General features: G+C 43.9%; 1 protein-coding gene across 1 annotated transcript; it reads right to left on the minus strand.

The window, feature by feature from the left end:
• Positions 1-441: 441 nt before the first annotated feature.
• CSRP3 (cysteine and glycine rich protein 3) lies at positions 442-19,795 on the minus strand. The gene is made up of 6 exons (XM_019742620.3): positions 19,660-19,795; positions 10,146-10,285; positions 5,711-5,879; positions 3,913-4,045; positions 2,320-2,413; positions 442-777 (listed from the first exon to the last, which is right to left on the minus strand). Exons 2-6 carry the CDS (start codon positions 10,255-10,257, stop codon positions 701-703), a joined length of 585 nt encoding a protein of 194 aa, XP_019598179.1. The 5' UTR covers positions 10,258-10,285; positions 19,660-19,795; the 3' UTR covers positions 442-700.
• Positions 19,796-21,421: the final 1,626 nt, after the last annotated feature.

The following is a 21,421-nucleotide window of genomic DNA, read 5'->3' on the forward strand; positions in this document are numbered from 1 at the left end:
GAAAATTGCTAAACCCTAGGGGATTGTTCCAGAATAAAAGAAAATCATCCTCATGTCATTTAAAACACAGATGCAAACTCTACATTTTGTTGCCATTTCTGAGTTTTCATGAAATGTGTAATATTGCCAAGCCTGTGATAGGACAAAAGGATCAACTCTTCAGCAGTTTTATTAGTTTTGATTTTCCTTTTAGAATTTGCTATCATCTTGTCTGTTTCCTCCGGGACCCTGTTTTCTTCTCTGTTAGCAGTAAGTCGAAAGAAACTCAGCTGACAGACTGGAAGGAAGGCTGTTTTCCTTTGCCCCTTGTTTCGTCCTCCTCACTCCTTCCCCAGTTGACACAGAAAGTAGTATGTTCCTTGTAGCTAGTTTTTCCAACTACCTTTTTAGTTTTTGAAAACTCCCCTCTATTTGAAAGAAAAGATCCGGAGACATACAAGGTACCGATAAAACATTTATTTATTGCCTTATCCAACCCCAGGTATTGTAAATAATAAAGCATTGGTTGCAGATTAAACGCTTAATGGTTTTCTTCCAAAGGTCTCTTCTAGTTTTGGGTTTTAAAGACTATGATGATTTTTGAAGAGAAACACTGTCCAGCTACCAACCAGAGGATGTTTGGGGAAGGCTGTCCATCTGGGAAGGATTACTTGGAAAATATGCTTCAGGCGGATGAAAGATCTGAGAAATGGTGGACCTTTCATTCTTTCTTTTCCACTTGTTGTGTAAGGCCTCCAAACCCAATACCTGTAGGGCCAAAATTTTTGGCATAGCAAACTGCGAATGAAAAGAGAACAAGGGGGAGAGAATGGGCTGGTTAGCACATTATTTCAGATCCTTCCATCTGGATACAGCCCTTTCCCCCGTGAGAGACTTCCTTTTGATAAATGCATTCATAAACTAACTTGTAAGTAAACTGAACTCTTTTAGATTCGCCTCATAAAAATTGTTTATGAAGCTTTTCACTTCCCTGTTTTCACAGACATTTGCTCATTTAAGGCAACGTCATCTGGCCCGGGTTGCCTGCCGAGCGTCCTCCGCCACTGCCTCCTGCCTCTTTGGGCACCAGAATGACTCATGGTTCCTGGAATGAACCCTGATGCCCCCTTTGGTGTCTTTGTGCTCCCTGCTTCCTGTTCCTGGAATGTCCACCCCCCCACACCCCCACCCCCGAAACCCGCACTCCTCCTTCCAGGCCCAGAGGAAGCTTCTCTTCTAAGAAGCCTTCCCTCACAACCCAGGCCGAGCATTATCTTTGTATGCTACTGCATTGTGTACGGTCTGCTACTAGAGCTTGTTTTTCACTCGGAAATGCCGTTATTTGTCGACATGTTGGTTTCCCTGCTGGCTACAATATTTGAGGGTTTTAAAGCCTATAAATGCTGAGGCGAGTGTTGTGTCTTCTACTGCCAAGAGAAGGTGACCATCAGTGCCCATTCTGTCTCATCACAGGGAAAACTTTGACAGCCCACGATCTGGATTAGGAACGTCCTCCCTGTGGCCCCCCTCATTGCTCCCCTCACCCCACTTGAACACACACATTTGGAGATCTTGCAACACCATTACTAAATGAACGGGTGGGAGGACCCCACTGAGAAACAGAACAGGCCTAGGAGAGGCTCTGAGGTTGAGGCCTTGACCCTAATGCATCCCTTCCTTTTCGTAGTGTCAGGAAAGAGCTGAGCCTCTGCCTCCTCCACGAGACAGGGATCATGGAGGCAGCTGGGGGCAGAGCTGCCAGGACCAGAAGGAAAACCTTGTGGGTTCTGTCTCTGTGATCAGTAAGTGATGGGTAACAACAGCAGGAATGTCAGGAAGGAAAGAGCGAGGGAGGGCGACACGGAGGGAGAGAGGGAAGGAAAACAAGGAAGAAAGGTAGATAAGTCTTGATGAACAGAAGAGGCCAGACTGGGTTCACCCCCCCGCCCAGTCACCTGTGTGCCACTCAGGGACAGAGGGTATTTGGTTTTTTAGAAGAGAATGATGCTGCTTGTCCAGGCCTGTGGCCTCTCCCAGGACCAGAATCAGGGCCCTGCCTCCTCCGCTCCTCTCCCACCCGGGCACACAGATGCCCCGAACCACCGAGCGAGCCCCTGCATCAGGTCCCCCGCTTGCTCCACTGGAGAGGACCAGGGCTGGGGCAGGCGGCAGATTTCTTTCCCTTAGGTGGGTTCGTGCCCCATCCTGAGACCCCAAACCCTGCTCAGGCTGAGCAGCCATGCCTCCTGGCAGACCCAAATCTCTCAGCATGGATGCAACTGCTCCTCCCAAAGGACGCCCCTCGGGAAACATCTCAAGGGAGACTCCGGAACCACTCACCTTTGCAATAAAGTTCCCCATCTTTGTCAGTAACGTTCGTAGACTCTAGACTTTTCCCACAGATGGCACAGCGAAAACAGGTCTTGTGCCAAGGCTGAGGGGCACAGGAGAGCAAGAGAGTTACATATTTAATATGGCGGGCAGCATATTCTATTCCCATGGTAAGTCTGCTGACCAGCAGCATATAAAGGAATGCCACTGTCTTAATCATTCATGTACTTAATAGGTCCCCTGGGGTTTGAAGAAAATAAGATGCTAACTTGGCCAACAATTCTCAGAACTCCTAAAAATAAGCTTATCAAAGTGACTTCTATATATATTCCTTCAGAACAGACTAAATAGACAAGGGCCTCCCCTTTCTAAAAGACCAAAGAATAAACTGGAGAGGGGAACTTGGACTTGGGGCAGTGGGTAACATTTATGCTGAATATAAATCTAAAGGAAAAAGGGAAGAAATAATTATCCGGGTAATTCAACCTAATTTTAACTCTGTATTTTCAGCAGAAGAGAGTTGCATGGCTTGGATCATCCAGAAAATTGCCTGCCTGAGGCACATCTGCTTGTCTACCAGGCACAGCCTTGGGGTTCTCATATGTTCAGATGGCCAGTCTCCTGTTTGAAGTGAGACAGTTTCCATGGCCCTTCACCACTCACTTATTAGGTTGATGCAAAAGTAATTGCGATTTAGAAGGTTGATTGCAAAAACCGCAATTACTTTTACACCAACCTAATAGTACCGTGTTTCCCTAAAAATAAGACTTAGCCAGACCATAAGCTCTAATGCATCTTTTGGAGCAAAAATTAATATAAGACCGGGTCTTATATGAGACTTGGTATTATATTATATTATATTATATTATATTATATTATATTATATTATATTATATTATATTATATTATATTTTATATTATGACTAGGTCTTATATTAAAATAAGACCGGGTCTTATATTAACTTTGGCTCCAAAAGACGCATTAGAGCTGAAGGTCTGGTTAGGTCTTATTTTCAGGGAAACACGGTATGTGCAGGGTGTTTTGTTTTCATCGGGTGAATACCTTTGGTGAATACCCTGGCTTTAGGCCCGAAGCTGAAGTTCGTAAGTGTGCATTACTACCTGACATGTGATGACTCTCCCGATTGCCAGGACATTTGTGAGTGAGGATTGCTTCTTGCTGCTATGAGGTGTTTGCTCTATCCACCAGTGCTAATGCCAGCAGTAGATTGAGTTACGTAGTGGTGACAGTCTTCTGGATGACTCCCAGAGCTGTCCCCTTTCTGGAAGGACTGTGGACACTGCAGGGCAGGGCGCTTGTGCACCTCTATCTCCCGAGTTTCTAGGTGGGTACCCTCCACTTACTGGGCTAATGCTGGCTGCCACGAATTCATCAGTTCTAGTTTCCAAGGACACTTCAGGTGACAGTCACAGCCCAGGAAAGTGGGTGAGGTTGGATGGCTCCTAATTGGTCCCTCAGAGCTAAAGAAAATGAAGAGTCTGGTTCCCACCCACCCGCAGTTCCTACTTTCCTCTCTCATCCCTCCCAGCTGATCTAGTGGAGATGAACAAATCCCGTTTGGCTCATATAGAAGTCCTTACCTTGCCACCTCCCATCACCTTCTCAGCAGCATAGACTGACTTTCCGCATCGAGGGCACTTCTCTGACTCCCCAAACTTGGCAGTGAACTTGGAAGGGTTGCTGGTGGTGGCTGAGCGTGCTGCCTTTGGGGACCTGATGGAAATAGACAGATGAACGAAACCTATAGACCTCCCTTGGCAGACAGTACTAGCTGTGTGACCTTGAGCAAGTGACTTAACTTTTCTGTTCCCTCAGATGCATCTGGAAAACAGGGATAATCACGGTGCCTTCCTCCAGAGTTGTTGAAAGGGTTAAATGAGGTGACGTGAATAAAGCATTGAGAACAGTGCTTGCCTGGCATGTAGTAAGGGGTAATAAATATTTGCTGTAATTGGTTTAAACCTCTCCTTTCTGTTGCAAAACACTTAGCAAGTGTTCCATGTATGTTAGCTTGTATTATTGCCATTGTCATTATTGTGTTGTTACTGCTATGACTGTTTAGGTTTTTCTGAAGCCCATTTGGTCTGCTTTCTGAAATGAGTTATGAAAATATTTTAGGGCCAGATGGGATCTTGACAGTTGATACTAAACAAACCGTAGTCCAATGAGCTGATACATTCCTTGTCCCCATGTGAGCCGTGTCCCAGATAGAGGCACAATAGCAGCCCCTGTGTTTCTGTGTCTTTTGGTGTTTCCTTGTCCATTTATCACTGAGTCTCACCATAACCTCTAAAGTAAGCAGGGCTAGTTGGAGAAAAGTGAGGGTTAGAGGGACAACTGCTCATGCATGACGCAGGCAGCTCATGACTCGTGGAGCTGGGACGAAACCGAGCCCTCCAGACTCTTGCTCCTCTTTGTGCAGCATCATAAGAAAGCCCTAATATAGGAGAGTAAGCCTTGGGTAACACGTGGCAGAGGACACAATTGGTATCATCGTTGTCTTCAAACAGAGTGCCCAGTAGGGAGTGAGTGATGAGAAAAATGAAAATGACTAATCACACATCCCTGTACTTTTCCAGGCTCTGCCATGGGCTCCTCTCTTAGAAGGGACCAGATGACTCTTCAGACGGTCTCACTTCTTTTTGGGACACTGCCTCAGTTAGGGTGTGCTTTTCTGCCCAATCCCACCACAAAGCCGAGCCCGGGTACCAGCTGGCCAGACAGCAGCTGCAGGTGAGTAGCTGTCAGTCTGAGGTCAGCAGCATATTTGAGATAAAACAGACTGGTAGAGAGAAGAGGCACAGTGTGATACCCAGCTTCCCTAGGATAATGTTGGGGGGAACCTCAGTCCTGTGTTGGCAGCAGGCAGCCAGGGAGACCCATAAAACGGTTATGATTGATTATTTACTCATGAGGAACACAGCACAACCCTGCAGACCCACTCCCCCTGTGATATGGATATTCTTCATCTTACAACCCAAGGGGAGACATCTTTTAGTGACAAGCACCTAACAAATGGCCATTGCTTCCCTGCCATATTTATGTGATTTACACAGAAACACCAAAGAGAAAAGAAGCTCCATGCAGTTTTGCGAAGGTCAAACAATGGAACATCTGTACATTCTGGGTTTTCTCTTGACATGCAAACCAAGGGCCTGGTGTAAAAGTAATTGCCCTTTAGAAAGGTAGATAATGTAAAGAGACTCTTCTGTGAGATGACACATTGTTAAAACTTGGTCAGACTGAGTATTCTTATTGTTGACCAGTCGACAATGGAGTCCATTCTCCCACTTCCAGAAAACGTTGCTATGGGAACATAATGACCTGTCCTGATAACTGGGGCTTTCCCGGGGTGAGAGCAGTGGGGCAGTAACTCACTCTTGGAACTGGAGGCCCAGGTGTTCGCCCGTGTCAGTGCTGAGGCAGCCGGCGCCTTGTCCAAACCCGATCCCCTTGGGGCCGTACTTGCGCCCATAGCAGACCTTACAGTAGATCTCCGACTCATGAGCTGCGACGGTGGTGCTATCCAGAGCCTTCCTGCAGGCCACTGCCGGAGAAAGGGAGGGCACCGTGTTGGGCTTCGATTCCTCCCCGCCACCCTGCACCTCCAATTCCATGCGTAAGGCAAGAAACCCAGCACGAGGGGCCCTCCAGCCAAGGACACAACTTTGATTCCTGACCGAAGCATCTGTTCTGGGTTGTAGATTCCAAGGCAGTTGTCATTTCACAGATGATGACATTGTGGCACAGAGAAGGGAAGTAAAGTGCTCAGTGGTACCCAGCTAGAAAGAGGTGGAATTAGAGCTGCGTGTGTGGTGTGGGACCAGCTAAGAATACTGTGTCTGAATCGGAAGAACCTGAGTTCCTGAGTGTCTTACCCTAAATGACATCAGGAAAGTGTGTGTGTGTGTGTGTGTGTGTGTGTGTGTGTGTGTGTGCGTGTGTGTGTGTGATGGTTGTGGGGGTGGGGTGGGGTGGTGCAGGGATAAGGGGCTGAGGCATGAGAGGAACTTATTTTTTTCTTAGTCATATCAGAATCAGAATTGAGCAGTTTCTTTCCTTATCATGGACTTTGAAGAGCACTGTGATATTCAAGGAGACAGTTGGACCCAGTTCTGGAAGCAGAAAGTGGGAGAGCTGGGTAGACCTGCCTCATAGATCCTTAGGCTGAGACTGGCCAGAGCCCCCTGGTCACTACATTGCCTAATGTAAAGTGTCCCCCATAACATCAAGTATGTAAGGCATGTCCCCATTTTTCCAAAGAGAAGATTTATAGAAAGAATCTTTTTGCCAGTCTGAAAACAACTTTTAAGGATGTAAAATGACAGTGTTAAATACCTACCTATAATAGTTAATTTAATAATATCAGTCAATCGTATATTGATTTGGAGATGTTACTGTTTTCTAATCTCCCACAAATTCGGGAAACAATTGTATCCAAACTCTGTCTCTGCATCTTCAGCGTCATCTCCCTCATCAACAGAGTGTGGCAGCTCATCTCCACTTCTGTCCATGTCGCTGGAGAGGCAGCCCTGTTTGCACCTGAGTAGGAGGTTGTCAAATTCCAGATACCTGGAAATTGTATCTCGACAAGAATCTCCTATTAGCATAACATTAGGGCAGGTTTTTAAAAATATGTAGGATTTCCACAACTTAATAACTTGCTGAATTGCTTTGTAATAATGATCCTTCGAGGTTGTTTATAGTGATTTTCAGTGCTTATAATAGTGAGGTCATATCCCCAGGAATAAGAACACATGTGCATTCAATTTATTTGCCTCCTCTTTTTTTTTTTTTCCTACCAGTTTTGTGACGTGACCTCTGTAAGCAATTCAGCATTGAATGAGGTTGTTTCAGGCGAATATGCCTTCCTCAAAGGATATTTTATTTTAAAAAATTAAGTAACTGAATATGAGAGTGGGAGTAGATGAGAAGGAAGTGGCTAAGGGAGAATTGCTCAGAGGTTGGTGGTTGTGTGGCTGGGGAACAGGCATATAGAAGTTTATTAAGCAATTATGTCAATGTTATGCGTGTGAAAAATTCTGTTAAAAATGTTTTTCAAAGAAATAATGAAGTCATTGAGACACTGTCTTATAACATGAGAGATTTTATAAGGCTTTGAAAACAAGGGAAACCATTTTTATGAGGAATAATTTTTTTTGGGAAAAAAAGCCTTATATTTGGGCATATGAGGTGTATACCTGTCTCCACCCTTCCTGTTGCTATGAGTTACCAATCTTTAGAACAATTTCTTGAATATTCATTGATGTTCTAGTCGCTGAGTTCCTTAAGGGCAAGACTTTTATCTTAATATCCTCAGAACAGGGCATGGAGTCTGGCCCAGAATTAGTCTTCTGTAAACATTTGTTGAATGAATGAATGAATGAATGAATGAATGCATGCATGTGTGAATGGAGATCAGTGACTTGTCCACAGTTATACAGTGGTAAGTGGCAGAGCCATGACTGGCCTCAGATCTTTTGATTCCTGCCCCATTGCTCATTCCCACCATGCTCTGCTTCTGCCCTGTCATGCTCTGGCCAGTTCTGTAGCCACATCCTGGCTTCTGACCAGCTTTCATACACAGGCCCGGTAGAGCAGTGCTGTCCAATACCGTAGCCGTTGCCTGCCACAGGATGTGCTGTAACCGCAAAATGTACACTGGATTCCAAACAGTACGAACAACAAAGAATATACAATATTTTGTTGATAATGTGTATTTTGATTACACATTGAAATGACAACTTTGTCTCTATTGGGTTAGTTAAATAGAATGTTTTAAAATTAATTTCACATGTTTCTTGGTACCTTTTAAAACATGTAGTTACTAGAAATTTTAAATGGACACATGTGGCCTGTGTTATATTTCATTTGGACTGTGCTGGTAGAGAGGATTAAGATTTGTCTAGAAATGAGGCAAACATGGGCCAGGGGACAAGTTTAGGTAGCCTCTGCCTCTGTGAATCCCATTTTCATCAATTACAGGGTGGCCTGTGGACAGGTAGTCTTGTGATGACAAAATAAAAAAGTGTGCTTCTCTCTAGGATCCTTCTTCCCCTTTAGAAACTCATACTGCTCAGCTCCCCATCCGACCTGTGAGTTCTAAGGAAAATGTCAGAGGGTTAAAAGGAATGGACCCCCAGTTGCTCAAATCCCTTCTATCCTGGCTCCATTGAACAGGGCATCCTCCTGCTGTCTGGGAAAGACCAGACACCCCTTACCATGGAAAGCTTCCCTCTCATTTTCTGTTCCCACTCGGGTGTCAAAGTGGATCAAAGGAGAATGAAGTCCTAGAAGGCTGGCTTTCCACATCAAGAACTTCATTTTTCTTCTTGGAACAACCTGTATGGTAGGTATAACCCTCTCCATTTCATAGATGGGAAAATTGAGGCTTGATAGAGAAATGACTTGCCTAAGGTCTCACAGTGTATGGCAGAACCCAGGTGCAAATCCTAATCGTTTTTACTCCAGTGTTCTTTCCAATGTTCCCCACTCCTGTGCTTTATAAAGGACACTAGATTTTGGACAGCAGCCAGAGAGTTATGGGATAAACTCTCAAGCAGTGACCTCTGGATAATTGTAGTAATAATAACAAATCTAGTGAATGTTGAACGGATGTGTTCAATGACTTAAAAATAATTTCCATTTATTAAAACCAAAGCATGAGTAAATCTGCCAACCCAATCACTCAGAACAGAATTTTCCCCTGTTCTTCAGTGATAATTATGTTTGCTGTGGGAGGCAAGGGATAATGGAAACGCCCGCCGCAGGGAAAATGTTACTATTTCTCACAGCTTAAGGATGGAGTGTCTCCTGCCCTAACAGATGGAGCACAATGCTTTACATTCTGTTTGAAACAGTTTGGGGGCAGTGTGACACCTTGCAGCCACTGGGCTGAGACATGGAAGTGGGGTGAGGGACTATGTGGGGAGGGGGTCTGCCAAATGTCTCGTAAATCTAACCCTTAAGCCAGACTTACTGAAGGGAAGCAAAGAAGGTAAGTAGCCAAAACAGACTGTTCTCCCAAAACAGGGCGAGCTGCTGAGAAACTGTGGAATGCAGTGGTGTCAAGGAGGCTGGATGGGGAGCCTGAAGATACAGGTTCTACTCCTGGCTCTGCTGAAGGTGCTCGTGATGTGGGCTCAAAGATGAAAAATGACTTGTCCAAAGTCACATGAGTCGGGCAAAGCCAGATTACCAGGTGAGCCACAGGGTCTCAAAGTTCCTCCAGTTTTAATGTTTGTGAATCTGTGTCTGGTAGGTGATGGTAAAGGATCCCTTTGTCAAGTTACTGGTGCCCAGGCGCTGAAACTCTCCCCTCCCCTTTCTGACTCTTGGAGAATTGGCACGTGTTGCCTCCGGTCTGACACAGGTTCTTTCTTAGGAAAAGCCAGTCCCAGCTGACTTCAGTGACAGCTGGCCACTGGGAAAGAAACCTAGAGCCAAATCCATCCTGGCTGCAGCTAAGTAATGGCTGTCTTTCTCTGCCAAGTCACACTTTGTAAATGTCGCCACTGGGATAGTTTTCACCACTGAGAGCAGTGGCAGGCCAGCTTGTTCTGACTTTGAGCTTCAGGGAAACAGCCTCTGAGCTGGGCAAGAGGTAGAGAGAGGGTGCTCACGACAGCACCCTCCCTTCCTAAGGTGGGGCCTACAAGTGATAGTTGTAACCAGTTCCCAGGGATGCCAACCAATGTTGCTGGCCCCGGGACCATACTCAGAGACGCACTAATATACAGGATCTGTGGCTAAATGTGAACTCTGAAATGCCTTCTGGATGCTCTGGGGCCCTCATGGTGTTCACCCAACTCACTGCAGTGGAAACAGGTCTTGTGGAAACTCCTTCCATTGCACTGGATCTCTTCTGCGTGATAGACTGTCTTTTCGCAGGCTCCGCATTTTGCTCCTCCACCCCAGTTCGGCATCTTGAAGACTCTCTGACCAAGGTCAAGTCTAACAGGACATAAAGCAAATGCCCTAATGTTAGTCCTCGGGAGTGAACCAATCACTAATAATGCAGTGATCTGAAGATGAGGATACAGCCCCAGTTTGTTCGGTGGTTTGTTCGTGTCATTCATTCATTCATTCATTCATTCATTCATTCATTCATTCAGCAAATAGTTGCTGTGTGCAACTCATTGAATAAGGCTCTGAGCAAGTCACTTTACTACTTTGGGATTCAGTTTCCTCGGGTTAAATTTCAAAAGCACTTGCTCTTGTGTCCCTCACAGGGTACTTGGAAGGAATGGATGAGTAATTTTGTGTATATAAAATTATATACACATATTAAGTATTATAATTTTTTCCATCTAGGGTTTTTAAAAATTATTCCATCAGGAGTGGCAATAATCTGTGAAAGTGGTATTATCTTCTTATCTAGTTCTGTGCTTCTTGGTTCTCCTCGGATCTTGCTAGTTTGCAGACCTGGTTTGGTAGATCTGGGGAGAGGCAGGAAATTCTGCATTTCTAACAGGCTCCAAGTGGTGCTAGTCCTGCTAGGAGTGGATCACACTTTGGGTAGCAAAGGTTTAGCTAATCTTGCTGATACGAATATATACTATATAAATATCCCGTTCAGATGTATTCCTCCCACTCGTTAATTCCATTTTAAAGAACTATCATTGCCCAGGCAGTAGGTTCTATTGGCACTGCACTACGTCAGTGGTCTGGAAACCCACCTTTTGTTTTCAGGGCTACTCACAGCTTACTGTGTGCATTCAGATGAACCATATAGCTTCTCTCACAGCTGTCTTCCCGCCTATACTATAAAGAGAGTCATTCTCTTCCCTGCTGCTTCACAGTGTTGTTTAGAGGACCAAACGGCATGATGTACAGAAAGGTACTTGTCAGAACTCGCAGTGCCAGGTGTGACCGCAGGAGCCAGGTGACGATGCTGTGTGACTTCCATAGCCTCTGAGTACATTCTGCTGCAAGGAGCTGCTGATATAACCACAGCCCTGAGACAGCCGTGTCTCCTCACCAGAGAATTATGTTTAAGAGATACTTAAACAAGGAGAGGCATCAAAAATTTTTTTCTCTTTCTTTCTGTCTGCGTGTAAATATGAATCCAGTTCTCAGTTTCTCCAGAGAACTCACATATGCCATCAGGACTCAGTGAAATTTCTGGAATCCTGCCCGCCACAGGGGGGCTGAATTTTCACTGGGATCCTTTGGTGTCTAAGAAGCTTGGTGTGTCATCTTGTCATCGCCACCAAGCATTATCAGGCCATTCCGGTGGCTGCTTCTGACCTTCCTTTCCCTTCTGGGAAGACAGTCACCTTCCTGTCATAGTTGGTGGTTCCCACTCAGCCCTCCTGGGTCACTGGTCAGGAATGTGTGTCCCAGACTCATAACAAAGACAGGGTTTGCTCAGAAACGGAGGGTAAGTAGCAAGCCGACTACTGAACCTGACACTCGGACCGCAGGGAACATCCCTACCTAAATGTCCCTACGCGGAGCTTTTCCCCACTTAAAACAACAGTGTGGTTAGTCGGGAACATCCTATCTTTCCCCTCAGAGACGCAGGCTTTTATTCAGTAACATTTCAGTAAATAGCATTTTACAAAAGAAACATTTAGTGCTTCTATTTCTATGGTTCAGGTTGTGTAGCACAGTGGGAAGAGCAATGGATTTTGAGTTGAACGGCTTGGGATCAAGTCAGCATTCATTTACTCATTCATTCTCCATGCACTTACTGCCTGCCTTCCCTGTATCGAGCACTGCACCGGGTACTGGTGAGGGGTTAAGGGGAGGAAAACATAAAAATCTGTAATTTGTGTCTCCTAGAATTGAGAAGCCCAAGTTCTAGTGAGGGAGATAGGCAGGAACGAGAATACTGCACCAGAGAAGAGTCTTGTGAGAAATGCCATGAAAACTCAAAGGAGGCAATGGCTACCCACACTTACATTGGGCATGAAAACAGTGAGTTTTCGGAGGATCACAGAAGACGGCTCATCCAAATGGGGTTTTGAAGGGTGTCTAAGAGTTCCCCAGATAGAGGAAAGTGGGAAGAACACTTCAGGCAGAGAAAAGAGGACACAGAAAGGCTTAGGGGCCTTAATGTCCCTGAAAAGAGCCCAAACTGTTTATTTTTTACTCTATTAAAATTTTTAGGACTTTTAGGATTTAAATAGATTTTCAAGATTTACCAACTCCCTCATTTACAAACAAAGTGACACATAAGAAGTAAACATTTCGGAGTATTCTCTTGGCTATTTTCTTTTTCTAAGAACCACCCTTCTCTGATTAAAGATGTTATAATCTCTGGAAAAGAGTCGAACACATAATTTTGCTCACGTTCATTTTGATCCTGAGTTTCAAAATAGTATAAAACAGAGGAGAAATGTAATATACACCTGGGAATGTGACAGTGACACTTGTGAAATTAATGATGTGGAAATCTTCAATGAAAACAACCCTAGGTCAAATTTCTCATTTCAGATCTCCAGTGGAGATCGTATTGGCATGTACTGCAAGTTAATGGGAGAGAGATATGACTCGTGCGTGTGTGTGTGTGTGTGTGTGTGTGTGTGTGTGTGTGTGTATTCAGCAATTGCCTAGAGATGATACTTTTTCAGAGTGAGGATAAGATTACAGATAATACCTTCTTCACAAAGTAATGTATCCGAGCACAGGGTTTTTTTTGTTTGTTTAAGTGATCATAAATCTCTGATATATATATATATCAGGACTTGAAACCCAAAATAGAAATCTATAAGCATTCTATTAAACAGGTACTCAGTTCCATTTCTAAAGATGGAAATGTAGCTATGGAGGCCAACCATAAAAGACCTCTCTAATATTGTTCTTCCAATGCTCAAAGGCCAAAAGGCAAAGGGTATTGTAAAGCATCCTGAATTGAAAGACACAGGTTCTAGTCTTGACCTTGTGACCTTGAACTTGGGTGAAAAATGGCGATAATACCATTTCCTGCACAGGACCATTATGAAGGTCATAGAAATATGATGGGATTTAAAGCAGTACAGTAGCTCCCCCCGGGTCCCCATCTACTGGGGATATGTTCTAAGACCCCCAGTAGATGCCTGAAACCGTAGATAGTACTGAAACCTGTATATATACGGTTTCACTTAAAGGAAGCACTTTACGGCTTCCCTTTGGCACCTCCAAGTTGCTGGCATCACTGCTCTTGCACCTTGGGGCCATTATTAAATAAAATAAGGGTTGCTTGAGAATAAGCACTGTGTTCCACAACAGTTGATCTGATAACCAAGACGGCTATTAAGTGACTAACAGGCGGGGCGCACAGACAGCATGAATACGAGATTTAAGTCCTGAGAGAGACTACGCCAGATTTCATCACGTTACTCAGAACAGCAAGCAATTTAGAACTTATGAATTGTTTACTTCTAGATTTTTCCATTTAATATTTTCAGACCGAGGTTAACTGTCGGTAACTGAAACCACAGAAAACAAAACTGCATAAGGGGACTACTTTATTGAGGAGGAATTATTCAAAGACAAGGCATTGTTGCCCCCTTTATTTCAGGGTGTTCAAATAGCAGCAGTTTGCTCATTGAGTCGCTGTGATTTGAAAGCACATTTAGGTCCTGGCTTACATACCTAACCTTTTTAGCCTCCTGCATTGCTTTGGAATTCCTGTGTCTCAACACTCCCGTAGCCAGGCCCAGTATGTGAGTTTACGCTGTCAAGATACCAAGGGATGGGCCATTTGTTTATCAGCGTTGCCTGGCACAGGCAAGGGTCATTGAAGGTGGGACACCAAATATAGGCTTGCCTGTCACTCAGCCCCATTTGTCCCCTGGGTCACAATCTCTATCCCATCACCTGGCACTACTTCCTGGGCCAGTCCCGGAGACGGCTGCATTATCAGAGATGAAGGCATGGCTCAGGATAGAAATGGGGACAGCCTGAGATTTACGAGGATAAGCTAGAATGCAGGCCCTCCAACGTCAGCTAGGGAGAGGGTGGACGCCAGACTTTTGGATTCCCAGGTCCCAGTGAGAGACGACCTGTATAGACTTGTTAACAAATAACGCTGTGGACGAGATTATACTGGGAATGTACTACCGTGGGAGCTGGGAAAAGCAGTGGATAAGATGCAGGAGGCCAAGGTCTAGTTCTCTCTTCCCTCTTCGAAGCTGTGTGATCTTGGAAAACCATCCAAGCGCTCTGAGCTTCAGCAGCTTCTCTAAAACGGGCATACTAGGCCTACCTGTTTCAGTATGGCTGGGAGGATTGTAACAGTTCATGTACAGCAAATCACTTTGTAAACTGTAGAGCAGTATAAAATGTAAGAGCTGATTAGTTCTACAATCACGCTAAGTTTCAGTTATCAATCTGAATTTTTTTAAAAGAGTAACCCGTTGTGTCTCTTAGGCACATTCTTCCTAATCCAACTTTCTTTCTTTTTTTTTTTTTTTAACTACCAATGATGAAGCTGACCGGTGACACCTTAGGGCAAAAGTGGGTGGGGTAGATAAAACAGCCGCTGAGTGATTCAGTGTCTTCTTTGCAGGGGACCACTGAAGAATCTTAGACCATGACTTTGAGCAGAGACCGCAAGCAATAATGCTGTTTTCAGCTCGTCAGCTCAGTGTCGGTTCATTTGGTCACCCTGCTGGATGTCTGACTCCACATAGATGAGCTAAATTCCACATAGTGAGTCTATACTGACTGGGGCAAATATTTTCAATCATAGAAACTTGTATCTGGGATCTATGTGCTAATCGTAACTAATATAATAATATTATTATTGAAGCTAAAGTATGTCTGGACATCAGCCCTTGGGCCAGGCACTGTGTCATAGCTCATTTAATCTTCACAGTAACCCCTCACTGTAGGTAATATTACAAAATTTACTTTAGAGATGGAGAAATGGAGTTTTAGGAAAATCACATTGCCCGGTTGTCTAATTGGAACTTGGGTCTCTCTGACTCCAAAGCTGTGTTCTTATGATAACATTAATTGCTATTGATTGTTTACTATGCACCAGTTGCCTTATATATATGCACTATCTTTAGTACCACAGACCTGCAGAGAAAATGTTGTTATCCCCATTTTGCAGATGAGAAAAACTGAGACTCAGAGAGCTTAAGTGACTTATCTGAAGTCACACTGCTAGAAAGTGGCAGAGTTGCAATTCAAACCCCCGTTAGGCTGGTTCTATATCCCATGTCCCTGCTTATAACACACTGGAGGGGGACAAGGGACAGCACCTCTATTAACCAAACTTAGCAGTTGACAGGAATTGGTATCTGATTGACCTATTGTCTCTCCATGGGACAAACAGAGTACTCATGGGTGGGAATAACAGGGAGACTGAATTCAATGCAGTAAAATAAAGGACTTTCTAAGAGTCAGTGCTCTTCAAACATGGAAAAGTCTCCTTTGGGACTGGAGGGTGCTCGCTCTCTATTGATTTTTTCTTTACCGCGGATGGATGTCCAAGTGGCTGCAATGTAGTGAAGCCCTTTCAAGCGTCCTTCAAGCCGTGAGACAGATTTAGGGATCTCAGATGACTGGAGCCTCACCTGGCAGAAATGCCGCCCGATGGCATCCCCTCTCAAACACGGCTTCTTCTCTATTCTCTTAATCCAGGTAAGAGAGACAACGTAGCATAGTGGGCAAGCACAGGCTTGGGGAAGAACCAGACCAGGGTTCAAAAAGCACTATCTGTTGGACCTTAGGCAAATTGCTCAAAATCTCTGAACCCAGGGTCCTCATGCATAGAAACACAGGATGAGAAGACGTGTCTTAGCAAGTTGTTTGCAGTTTAAACAAAATACTAGTCCTGACAACGGTACTGTCTATGAATGCATAATACATAGCAGGTGTTTAATAATTTCAGTTCCTGTCATGATTACTATTATTGCTATTGTTAATATTTATTTTTTTGAATATTTTTTAATTAGTTTCAGGTGTATAAAACAATGCACTAGTTAGACGTTTCACCCCTCAAAAAAGGGATAACCTCCTTCTCCCAATCTGTTGCCCCTCTGACATCGTATATATCTATTACAATGATTGTTAATATCTTATCTCTTTTTTAAAAATCCATTTTCTTAAAATAAGCAAATTTCACTTGGCTTTTTCTTTGTGGTCCTTCTGGTTCAGACTGTGAACCAACTCTGTTTCTCAGCCTCCAGAGTGTGCTGCACCGGGCACAGATGCAGCTCGCAGCGAGGAGAATCAGGCCCCTTGTGTGGGGATCAGGGTACCTAGTGCCAGGGACTGCATGGCAGGCAAGGACCTCAGCCTGTGGCCTGGGACAGCCGCTTCCTCGCTTGGGCAGCTTTGGTGCCTAACACTAGCTGACCTCTCTGGTGACCTGTGCTTTAGAAGCAGCGAGCCCAAGCAGAGTCCCTCCACGGGGCCCAGGGGAACCATGGCCTTCAGCTCCCCCGTGTAGGGCATTCAAGGTCAGTGGCTTCCTCTCAAACTTCAGAACAGATTGTAAAGTCCCCCATGAAGAAGCCCTTTCACAAAGCCTGAGAAGCATAGGTTGCTTATTCTCAGCACAGAAATAAACCCAAGTGTTGGCTTTCATCCCTTTAAAACTTAGACACGGTAGGCACGTCTGCCCATTACACTAGGCTGTCACATGCAGGTCATATTACATCTTTTCTTAAGTTATCTCTGAAGTGTGGCTGACTTTTACTCTCAGAAACTCACTGTGTTCTATTTTGACCTTTGTAATTTGTGTTTAAAGATCACATTGCACCCAGGGTTACAACCTGACTCTGTCACTTTCTAGCCGTGTGTGACCCTTAATAATTATTTTGTTTCCTTGACCTTTTGTTTCTTCCTCGAAGAATGACTTCTCCCATGGCTCTTTGTGACAGTTAGATGAACTAATATTGTTTCCCGCCTTCACAGGTCAGTAAACAACCAAAAATCATGATTAACCCTTTCCCATGATGAGGTTCTTATTGAGGCTCAGAGTAGGTTTCCAACCTCCACGGCCCTCAAGACAATCATTGTCTTCCGTCCTGCGTTTCTTCACTGCAATGAATAACTACAGTTTTTCACATTTGAAGGCATCACATTTCTCTCTGTCCGTGAAGCCCCACCCTGGATACAGTATCTGCAGATATCTGAGCAGCATCTTGTAATTGGAAGTCTGCCTGCCTCAGGAGTTGTATTTCTGTGTATTGTATTCCTAGTCTGGATCCTTCCTCTTGTAAAACAAATTAATCATGTAACAGCTTGTTGTTCACGCTGACCTCTGGACTCATCATCACCACACTCATACTTAGCAAGAAATCCTCCTGCAGTCGATCAGGTTTGGTCCTGGGCCTTTTCCCAAAGGCCTTGCCTATTTGTACAGTTTTATTAAGCTTTACGAAGTACTTTCCTACACTTTATCTCATTTGATTCTAAAAAATCCCTTTGTGATAGATGGCCTTACCTTAATTTTAATGCTCAGAAAATGGAAACTTAGAGAAGTTATGTGATGGTCAGAGTGAGAATTTGAATTGCCTCTATGACTGATGCTTTTCATTTTCTTCTATCTCTTTCTTCAGGTTCCCAGGATTTCTGAATTTGTGTTCTACCAAGAATCTGTATCTACTTTTTCCAATAGGATTGTGGCTATTCATTTGCCTGTTGAATGATCCTGCTGACTCTTCCTTAGTCTTTCTCTCTGTTTCTCTTTCCATCCTGCCCCCTGGCCTGCCTACCCTTTCTCTAATGGATGGCCTGTGCATGCGGGCTGTAGCTCACCTGTCTGCCTGGGCTGGAGAGGACACAGAGCCCTGGGGGTCAGGTGCACTCCCTGCCCATAGCCAGGGCTCATTTTAAGGACTGGGTTGTTCAGAATGGAACCAAAGCCAAGCCAGAAGAATCCCTTATATTTTCTGGGTCATTAAGCAGTTTTACATACAGAGTGATGAATTGGACATACGCAACATTGAGATTCAGCCCCCAAAATGTACTGAGGACACAGGCTGTTTCTATTCCCCCCCCCTTCCTGCTGTTCATGCCCATTCTTCTCGGCGTTGTGTGAGGGCTGCCTGGACCTCCCCAGCCCAGACACAGGAGATGGTCAGTGCAAGCTCACTGACTTGCATTGCATTGCACTGTAGAGAAATAAGCTTTCTCCCAACTGGTTCGTCTAACTTCTGCTTCTTGGGTGAATCACTGCCCCAACTCAGGGGTGGGAACAGAAATTAGAGGCGGTAGCTTTGATCTTTGGACAACGTCTCCACTCAGACCATCCCTTAAAACCACTTCTCAGTTCTCAGTCACACTCATGCCTGTCATTCACTGGGATGTTTAAAAAAAAAAAAATCCTTGGCTGAAATCTAGAGGAAATACTGGGACTCACCCCCTCATTCCCAGCTGGGAATTACCCTCTCACTAAACAGAGCTTTTAATGGATTTTCAACATACCGTGTTTCCCCGAAAATAAGACCTAGCCAGACAATCGCTCTAATGCATCTTTTGGAGCAAAAATTAATATAAGACCTGGTCTTATTTTACTTTAAGACCCAGTATAATATAATGTAATGTAATATAATATAATATAATATAATATAATATAATATAATATAATATAATACCGGGTCTTACATTAATTTTTGCTCCAAAAGACGCATTAGAGCTGATTGTCTGGCTAGGTCTTATTTTCGGGGAGACACGGTAGCAATGTCTTTTTCAGATCCTGTTTTGATTAATTTAAATTATTAAAAGCAAGCCTGTTGCTGAACATCCCTGGGATAGAAAATTCACTTTAAACTAACAAACTTGAATGAGTATTTTCTATGTGCAAGACAGGGTATGTTGAACTGTAAGAATCTCAGTCATTCACTCATACCTCTGGAGTAGCATCGATTCCCTGTATGTTGAGCCCTGGAAAGCTGGATTCTGCCGTATTGTCTCTATAATACCACTTTATAACTGTGCAGTACTTTACAGTTTAGAAAAATGTCACTACAGCCATATTGATCCTTGCAAAAAAGACGAAGAACATGAGGGCAGGAACTTTCTCAAAGTCACACATCCATTCATTATGTAATTCTAGGATGAGAATGCAGGTCTTTGGACTCAGACAACAGGAAACATTCCACCATGAAAATAGTTTTAGACCAAAAATAATCCCTTACTCATTTCTCTGTGAGGTTCCCTCAAACCCCCAAATGTCGATCGCCCTTGTAGGAGTTTTCTAAACAACTGCTAAGCCCACATCAGAGTCCGGCATAACTTGAGTCTCCTCACATAGAACCAGAGTGGAGGATGGAATGTGGGATGTGAAACACACCCTTACTCTATGGGACCTTTCACAGTACCAACCAGCCACCAAGCCAGCAGCCCACCCCCAGCCCAAACACCTGCTTCGCTCCACTTACCTGCCTGGGTGGTCTCTGTCAGCTCAACTGAGTAAAAAGGAGGACTCTCCTCCTCTTTAAATAAATGGAGGCCGTCACCAGCCTTGGCCTGTGGAGGGAAGGGCGGGAGGGAGGCTGAGGGGAGAGGGGGAATGAGACACGAGAAACACAACTGCTATCAGAGGCTGAAAATAGCCTGTGACCAAAGCCCTGAGTTTTGTTCCACCCCCCCCCACCCCCACCCCCACGCCAGCTGTGAGGCCCTTGGAGAACAAAATGGCTTGGGTTCTGTTTTAATTGCCAATCGCCCATGGCAACAAGGGATCAATTTGTGGCGGGTAAATTTCTGACCAAGTGGTTGGCACAGGAACAAGAACAAAGAAGAATTTTATGTCTAAAATCATTTTTCCAGGCTGTTCCTCCCCTGACCTTCCTGGAAATCAATGTGAGGTACCTGAAAATGAATCATGAGCCATATCTGAGAGCCCTCTGGAACTCCAAGCCACAGGTCAGTACACTCGTGAAGAGAACTCAGAGCTAAAAATAAGAGTGATGGGTGTCTGAAACGATACTTAGATAATCTCTTCAAAGAAGCTTGGGGGAAAAGGTCAGCTGATCATCAGGGTCCTGTCACTCCACGGCCTGCCATCTTATGAAGAACAGTTTTCTCTCAAAAGTTTTGAGTTACTTTGCTCATTATCTGTCTCCGCTTAAGAATTTAACATAACAATGCATCGTATTTATGACAAGTCTTGATAAGTCTCTGTAAACTCACATTTGGAGATCTACTTTCTCTTTGCCTGGTCTGTACATATTTTTGGCTTTGATCAAGCATCAAGGACTCATGAATTATAGGATTTGATAGTTGACCAGAAGTTCAGAGATTTAATAGACTAATTCTTGTTAATCTTTATGTTGTGGCTGAGCTAACTGAGGCAGCTAACTTGTTCAAGGCCAGACAGTAAGTCATTGGCAGATGCCACATTGAAATTCAGGTCATTTGTCTCTCAGGTGAAGGTACTTTCCACTAGGGTTGACCTGAATGTTGAGGTTGGGTGTAGGAAATAACTAATTGAGGGGTATATAAAATCCAGCCTTTCAAATCAGCCATATTAGCCCTTTAGTTACATGCACACAGGAAAAAATAAAATAGTTGAGTGATGGAATATTTCACTATAAAGGAGATCGTGGTAATTTCACAAATATAGGCACATCACAACCTCCTATGAGATATCCTTGGTCTATGCTTTGCAAAAATGTATTATCATAGAAATGGGAAAATAGTGAGTACTCTAGAATGTTAAATTTAGAAGGGACTTTAGAAGTCTCCTAGGATAGCAACTTTCAAATTTCGTGGGGTTTTTTAAAAAATTGATAATACTTTTTTCTATAGATAATATTAAATGGAACATCAATATATAAAGCAGATAAAAGAATTTCTGTGCTTGAAATAAACAGGTGGTCTAGTAGTCCCACTCACATAACCTTTTCCTGAACCCACAAAGTGGCTTCTAAAATACTTTTTTGGAACAAAATTTTAAAGTCATAAGTATGGCCCACCACTTTTATTTTATACATGCAGATATTAAGGTCCACAGAAGAGATTTATTTGCTCAAGAGGAGATGCAATGTATACAACAGAATTATTTCTGGAGCCAGAAATCTGGGTTTGACTAATGTCTCTGACACTTAAAAAATGTTTTCTAATTACACAAGTAACACAGGAATGCACTTTTATTGTGAAAGACTAAACAATAATGATGTATTTGGGGTAAAATGTACA

Source organism: Rhinolophus sinicus, chromosome 14 (genome assembly GCF_057876585.1).
Source record: "Rhinolophus sinicus isolate RSI-liver-muscle chromosome 14, RSI-T2T, whole genome shotgun sequence".
In the NCBI taxonomy this organism is placed as follows: Eukaryota; Metazoa; Chordata; class Mammalia; order Chiroptera; family Rhinolophidae; genus Rhinolophus; species Rhinolophus sinicus.